Consider the following 7,341-nt stretch of genomic DNA (forward strand, 5'->3'; position numbering starts at 1 on the left):
TTGGTCTATGTAAGTTTTTTTTTTTTTTTTGTAATTTTATGTTTTTTAATTTTAGTTCCTTTAATATTTTAATGTTTAATTTATATAGGGACCAAAATTGAAAAAAAAGTAAACTTATAGGAGTAAAAATGAATAAAATATATTACAAGGGATCGAAATTAAAAAATACGAACTTACAAAAATTAAAATTAAAAAAATAAACTTACAGATAACGAAATAAAAAACATTAACTTACTTGGACTAAAAATAAAAAAATGTTAAGTTATACAAGTTATTTAAGCCAATTCTTAATCAAGTGTACCCACTAGCATTGACACACAAATATTGTTGATACTCTTAGACACAACACTAATTTGAAATCCCAATTGGTATATACCCGTTTTCCTTCCTTCCTCCCCCTACAAAAAGCTTTGAGTTTTACGTCCTTGGAAGGCAAATCTGAGTAGACACCATAGATCTTATAGACAATGCAGTAAAGCAAGCGGTAAAAGGTGCTGACTCAATGGACGAAGATTATAACTTGGTATTAATGCGAGTGCCGTGCAAGTTCCCGCATACTTCCATACATAAAGGCCAAATGTCCAAACGAAACCACACTGTATGTTCCCATTCCAAAAGAAAAGAATCATAATAATAGGCAAAATAACCCCTTGGTGGGGGCCTCCCATACAACAAATTCTGTGTGTTTCCTTTACCACCATTATATTTGCTAAAAGCCACGTTGAACCGTTTTCTGGGCCCCAAACTCTTTGATATGATTTTTTATTAAGTATTTATCGATTTTTGTTAATAATTAATTTTTATCAAAAAAATTTGATTGATTGATTTTGATTAGATTTTTCTTTCTAATTATGTATTTTTCATCCATAAAATTTTAATTCAAGATTTTATTTTAAAAAAATCAAATTGAATATCATTCAAATCAAATAACTTATTAATACTTACGGACATAATTGATACAGTTTTATGTCACAGGAGTACTAGGATTACTTATTACACACCCCACCTCAATTATTATTCCGTACTTGTAATTTTTTGGGCTAACTCTACAAGTACAATCCTATTTTTTCTTTTTGATTTATCTTCCTTTCAATTATCTCATACCTTACCTTCTTCTTTTCTCCATAAACGTCAATGGGATTCTGTCTTAATTTGGCTGTAATGGTTATTTCCATCTGCTGATTAATTTTGCTAGCGGTCAAATTAACAAAACAATAAATCAGCCCTATGACCGCTAATGATTTAGCATTCAATGCATCAATATCTTCCACATGCTGAGACGTGACAATAATTAATCTTTCTCCTACCCTTAATCATCTTTCAATCATATCAAGGAAATTATTGGGATTGGTCCAATTAGAATAAGTTTACAACTTCAAGGACTAATGACAAAAGGAAGAGAAAAGTTATTCCTAGACAACAAAATCAATTTATCGAGCTAGCAAAAATATATCCAATCATAAAAAGAGATATGAAAAAAAATACGTATGAAATAAAATATTTGATATGATAAAAAAATATCATTTAAGTAAAGTTAACTAACATTTTGATTCCTTAAAGTGTATAACATTATCACACTAATCTTTGAAACTAACAAGTCTTTTTTTACCATACTGTATTTTTATATCATTGAAACTATAAAGAATTTATTCCTTAAAGTGTATAACATTATAACACAAATCATTGAAACTAACAAGTCTTTTCTGATCATACTGTATTTTTTTTTTATCATTGAAACTGAAGATTTTACATTTTTCACTTATTACTGAAGTTACAAATTTATTTATTTTTAATTAATTTTGAACTAAAGTAATTGACAAATTGCATGTTGAGAAACACATTTAGAATTTTAAAAGTTTTAGACACTAATATAGCTGTTTATACACCATCCAAGACTAAAACAATAATTTATTTTATTAAAATATATTTGATTTGATTAAATAATATAATTCAAGAAGGTGATGCCATGGATACCGTGAAAAGTCTGCAATGGACAGATTTGAAGAACATTCCAGGTGTGATCAGGGTTTAAGTGCTAAACGGACTATATATTATAGAACTACAGAATAAGAAGGTTGATGAAATGAATCAATACAGTACAGAGAATCAAGCCAATAAATCAAGGCAATAAATTAACGATATCAATTAATGTACCAATATTAAATATATACACTCTTGTGGACGTTTCCTTGAACCTTGAAGTTTTTTAAGTAACACAACACATGCACGTCCCTGATTGAACTCACATGCACCTCACGTGTCTGCCAGTTGTCTCTTTCCATCTTTTTAAGTGAGTTTTTTTCCTATTAATCACCGTTTTAAGGAACTAAAAAAAATATTAAGTATACAAGAATATAAAATAATCATAAATAATATTATTTTTTTCTCTCAATAAAAATATTTTAATTTTAAGTTTATTGATATTCTTGTACTTGGTACTCGATTATCATTTATTATAATTTTTTTAATGACATGACCCATAGATATAGACTGTTATTGTGCACCCTTCCCTCTCACAAGATATTCTCTTTCTCTCTCACTTTTTTTTTCTTTCCCTCTCACAACACCACTTCACACCAAAACTCAACTTAAAGCTTCGGTTTATTTCCATCTCTAAAAACGTATCTTTCCATTTTTTTGACATGTTCATACTTTCCCTGGTCCTCGACCACCACCCTCTTTAGCCGTTCAAAAATAATCGTAGAAGAAGAAGAAGAAGCATAAGAAAGAGAAGATCTTTGATGACCCACTTTGCTAAAAAAGAGAAGATGATGATGATGCTGGCCACAACTGGCACACCTTGCTGCTCCTAGGAACTTTGTAACACACCACACCACACTACACTACACTGCACTGCACTTATCCCGTGTCCGAATCCTCATGTGAATCACGAACACCCGGGATTTTCGGGTACCTCAAACTCCTTCACTCAATTTTCTCATCACCATGCCCTCGAGTCATTACACCACCACCAACAACAACCTCAACAACAAGACTAGGAAACGAGGTTGTTCCTCATCTTCCTCTTCCTCTTTGGTCAGAAGATACCGTTTCAAGAGAGCCATTTTGGTTGGGAAGAAAGGAGGGTCAAGTACCCCAGTTCCCATGTGGAAGACTAACACAAGTTCTTCTCCTTCTGTTCCTACTCAACGACAACAACAGCAACAACAACACCACACGAAGCCTTTGTTGCATTCTTCTGGCTCCATGTTACCCTCCAAGGACAAGGAGCTTTCTGTTTCTGCCAGAAAACTCGCTGCTACACTGTGGGAAATCAATGATTTGCCCCCTTCGAGGGTGAAGAAGGAGTTCGAGGTTGATCCAATGAGAGGCTGCAAGGAGAAGGTTAGAAGCAGAGAGAAGAAGGGTGTGGGTTTGTCCAGATCGGGCTTGTTAAGGCCACAGATGTCAGATCCATCTCATAGTCCTGCCTCAGAGGTGAATTTTGTGTTAAAAGTTCTTTTTTTTTTTTTTTTGATTGATTTTGTGTTAAAGTTCTGTTTTTTGTTTGTTTTGGTTCATTGGTGTGGTGTGATTTTTGGTTTGTGCTTTTGTTTGTGCAGAGGATGAAGGGGCTTGAAGGGGGTAGCTGCAAGAGAAGAGTATCGAGGTTTTCTCATCAGCTTCTGTCTGGTGATTACTATTTGGATGCTCTTGATGCTCATAGCAGTGCCAATTTTATTGAGGTAAAGAGTGAATTTGAATTTATCAGACCAATTAGAAATGTGGTAAGCATGCTGATTGGTCATCATTTTCACAAAGTTCTTTTCTTCCAGTTTTTTTTTTTTATCTGGGGGTTTTGTTTATTTAATGGACCTAAAATAAGATAGATAGATTATGTTAGGGTACAACTGGAAGTTATAGTCCCACATTGGAAGAACTGGAAGGTATAGTCCCACATTGGAAGTATGGAATTTTAGTGTGGGGTTTATTAGGCCTTGTGCTTTCCAATAACTAGCTTTTGTTTTGTTGTGTGGTTTTCCAAAGGTTTTTATCAACTGGTATCAAAGTCTTTCACCATGTCTCTCAACTGCAAACTGAGGGTGTGATATGACCATTGTAGTGTTTGCCCATGACTAGTCAAAGTGCAGAAGGGGGTGGGATGTGGGGTTTATAGGGGCTTGAGTTGTCTAACTACAACAAATGGCACTTGATGCATGTTCTGTCCATGAGACCTTTTAAATTGTTTACTAGGACACTTTTTTAAAAATATAAAAAACAATTGTTTTAAATTTAATGTTAACAATCATGACCTTATAGCTTCTTAATTGGAAATCACTAGTTTAAAGATTAGACTGTTATTATTCACTCTGAATTGGTATATTATGTTCTTTACATTGTATGCTGTATCTAGATTAAAATGAAAAAAAGCAACAGCAAGAAAAAATAGATATAGATCTGATCAATTAAATGATTTACAATTTTGTTGCACGTAATGATGGGCTTGTTCTTTTTCCTATGTTTTTTTGGGAGGGAAGAAACTGAACTATGTTGAAAAGTTGAAATGCAGGAGGTAGAAAATCAGCTCAGAAGCAAGAAGAATCGCGGCAAAGGCACAGGTGATGTTAGGAACCGTCTGAAGGAGGCTAGAAGTGGCCTATCTACATCAAAGAAGCTTCTAAAGGTGTTAAGTCAAATGTGCCTTAGAGAGCAGCAAGCATCAAGCATGCCCCTTGTCTTGGCTCTGGGGAGTGAGCTTGATCGAGTGTGCCACCAAATTGATCAACTGATCCACGAACAGTGCTCGAACCAGAACGATATTGAGTATGTGATGAAGCATTTTGCAGAAGAGAAGGCTGCTTGGAAAAGAAAAGAACGAGAAAGGATTCATCATGCCATAAAACATGTGGCGGAGGAGCTTGCAGTGGAGAAGAAGTTGAGGAGGCAAACTGAAAGGTTGAACAAGAAGATTGCCAAAGAAATGGCTAGTGTAAAAGCTTCCCATTTGAAAGCATCCAAAGAGATTGAAAGGGAGAAGCGTGCAAAGGAGATTCTTGAGCAAATTTGTGATGAACTTGCCAAAGGCATTGGGGAAGATAGAGCACAGGTGGAGGAACTGAAAAGGGAATCAGCTAAAGTTCGTGAGGAGGTGGAGAAGGAAAGGGAAATGCTTCAGTTAGCCGATGTTTTGCGCGAGGAGAGAGTCCAGATGAAGCTTTCAGAGGCTAAGTATCAGTTTGAGGAGAAAAATGCTTTCCTCGAAAAGCTGAGAACTGAGCTTGAGGACTTTATGAGGACTAAAGATGGACAAAATGAGGATGTTTCTCCCGAATGTAAAAAGATCAAGGATCTTGAGTCTTATTTCAAAAATGTCTGTTGGGGATTCCAGAATGCAGAGAAGGAGGATGATTCGGATGTTGAAAATGATGTAGGGCATGAAGGAGATGATGATTCAGATGACAGTGATCTCCACTCCATTGAATTAAACATGGATGATGACAGCAAAGGCTACAAGTGGAGTTTTGCTTGTGAAAATGTTGGTCAAGATAAGAGATTTTCAATTGACAAAGAGAGTATTGGGAGGAAGTCTTTCTCTGAGAAAATTCTGTGGGGAAGTATTTGCTTCAACAAGGGAACATCAAGTGGTAGGAAGAGGGATTTTTCTATAAATATTCAGGAGGTTTCCGATCATTTTGATCCTGATAGGTCAATTGAATTTCTTTCACAAGCTACTTTACAAGATGATAAAGATGAAACTCAGAGCAATAGGTCTAATAAGGGGCTCCAAGACACTGTGTCGTGTGCCAATTCTGACAAGAGAAATAATCTATTATTAGCTTTGCAGTGTGCTGGTGGAGAAGCTGGGGAAAATGCTCTTGCCCTGGAAGGTGACAATTTGAAACAAGAAGTTGCAGGAAAAAAATCTGGATGTTAAGAATTTTGATAGTGGTAGTTAGTAACTTATTTTTATCATATAGATAGCTTAAACTATTTCTGTTCTAAACTGTAAATGCTGTCTTTGATGAGTTAAATATGTTCCAAGGCTTAATATTAATATCATTGTTATGTGTGGTAATTGTTAAAGCCATGGGAAGAAACATGTACATATTGAATAGAGTCACATATTGCAGTTTTGTGCTTAGCTACTCCTGGCTTTATTGGCATTTGAAGTTCAAAGTAAATTTTCCTATTTGAATATTCAGCCGACATAACTATTAAAAGAAAAAAATTGTAATTTGAACAAGTTGTTAATAATCCACCAGGACGAAAATTGCTGGCAAACAATGTCATAGCCACACATGGATTTTGATTCTCCTTATAGTTTCAAAAGGAAATAATGGAGGCTTTTCGGCTTGACCTCAAAACAAATGAGATAAGAACAAAGAGAGTCTGCTACTAAAAACTATTCTGGGGACACAATTATATATCTATGGTGATTTAAATGAAACAGTACTGGCCGTGACAGCGTGACGGATAACATTATCATTGGAAACTCAACTCCAACAATTCAAATATTTGAATTCTCTGTACTCTAATGTTGCCTCCGTTTGGAACTTTGAATCAACCATCGTGTGGTGGGGCCATATTTGATATTATTTGACAACAACGGATTTTACTTTTTGCAAAACAAACATTTCCATATATTAATGTTTTCGTAGCACTTTGTACTGTTTATATTAATTGAACTACTATTTCTTGAAATTATACATGTTGAGTTTATCTTCACATAGTAAAATTTATATGGATCAAAGAATCAAATGTACTCAGAGGAATCTGTTTAGTAACATGCTTGTGTTCTAGCACCCTTTGTTTATGGGACGTATAGAAGAAATACGTGCGGTAAAAAATTAATAGAGAAACTGAGAAAGTACTCATTTCTAAACAACATGAAATACCAAGCATATAACTAGTTTGATGTCCAACTCATTTGACATTTTCCCTACATACACGTAATTTTCAGTCATCAAGTTATACATGCTAAAGACTTGGAGTTGAAGGCAAAAAAAATTAATTACTCATATATCTAGGAGCTAAATTCACTTGGCACATGTAAGTTAGAGAACAAACCTATGCTTTGGTGAAAAATAAGCTAAAGGCATTTGCACTTGCTTCAAATCAGTACGTTACAGTATATCCAAGTACTAGAATGCAAAATGAGTTGAGCCATTCACGAATTATTCAAGTTCAACTCATTAAAATTAGGCTGAATTATTATTTAAATGAGTCAAATAAACATTAATAGCTCGTTTATATATACAGATAAAGAAAAGTTTAAATTATGTAAATTTCACTGTCATACCGTATGTTGGAGCACATATTTTCATTTGTAAATGTTTTATTAAATACTAAGTTGTTAAAGATAAAAAATAATTTAAGGAATTTTCTAGAATTTGACTCGGC

The 7,341-nt window shown here is 34.3% G+C and overlaps 1 protein-coding gene across 1 annotated transcript; it reads left to right on the forward strand.

The window, feature by feature from the left end:
* Positions 1–2,503: 2,503 nt before the first annotated feature.
* On the forward strand, positions 2,504–6,082 carry LOC100780458 (uncharacterized protein At5g41620). The gene is made up of 3 exons (XM_003540761.5): positions 2,504–3,438; positions 3,564–3,686; positions 4,511–6,082. The coding sequence occupies exons 1-3, from the start codon at positions 2,947–2,949 to the stop codon at positions 5,873–5,875; spliced, it is 1,980 nt and encodes a 659-aa protein (XP_003540809.1). The 5' UTR covers positions 2,504–2,946; the 3' UTR covers positions 5,876–6,082.
* Positions 6,083–7,341: the final 1,259 nt, after the last annotated feature.

Source organism: Glycine max, chromosome 12, assembly GCF_000004515.6.
Source record: "Glycine max cultivar Williams 82 chromosome 12, Glycine_max_v4.0, whole genome shotgun sequence".
Taxonomy (NCBI): domain Eukaryota; kingdom Viridiplantae; phylum Streptophyta; class Magnoliopsida; order Fabales; family Fabaceae; genus Glycine; species Glycine max.

Bases quoted from the DNA above. Each gene is read 5' to 3' on its own strand.
- LOC100780458 (XM_003540761.5), top strand. From the start codon at position 2,947: ATGCCCTCGAGTCATTACACCACCACCAACAACAACCTCAACAACAAG. The intron at 3,439-3,563 runs GTGAATTTTGTG...TTGTTTGTGCAG, and splicing joins CTCATAGTCCTGCCTCAGAG to AGGATGAAGGGGCTTGAAGG. The intron at 3,687-4,510 runs GTAAAGAGTGAA...GTTGAAATGCAG, and splicing joins GCAGTGCCAATTTTATTGAG to GAGGTAGAAAATCAGCTCAG.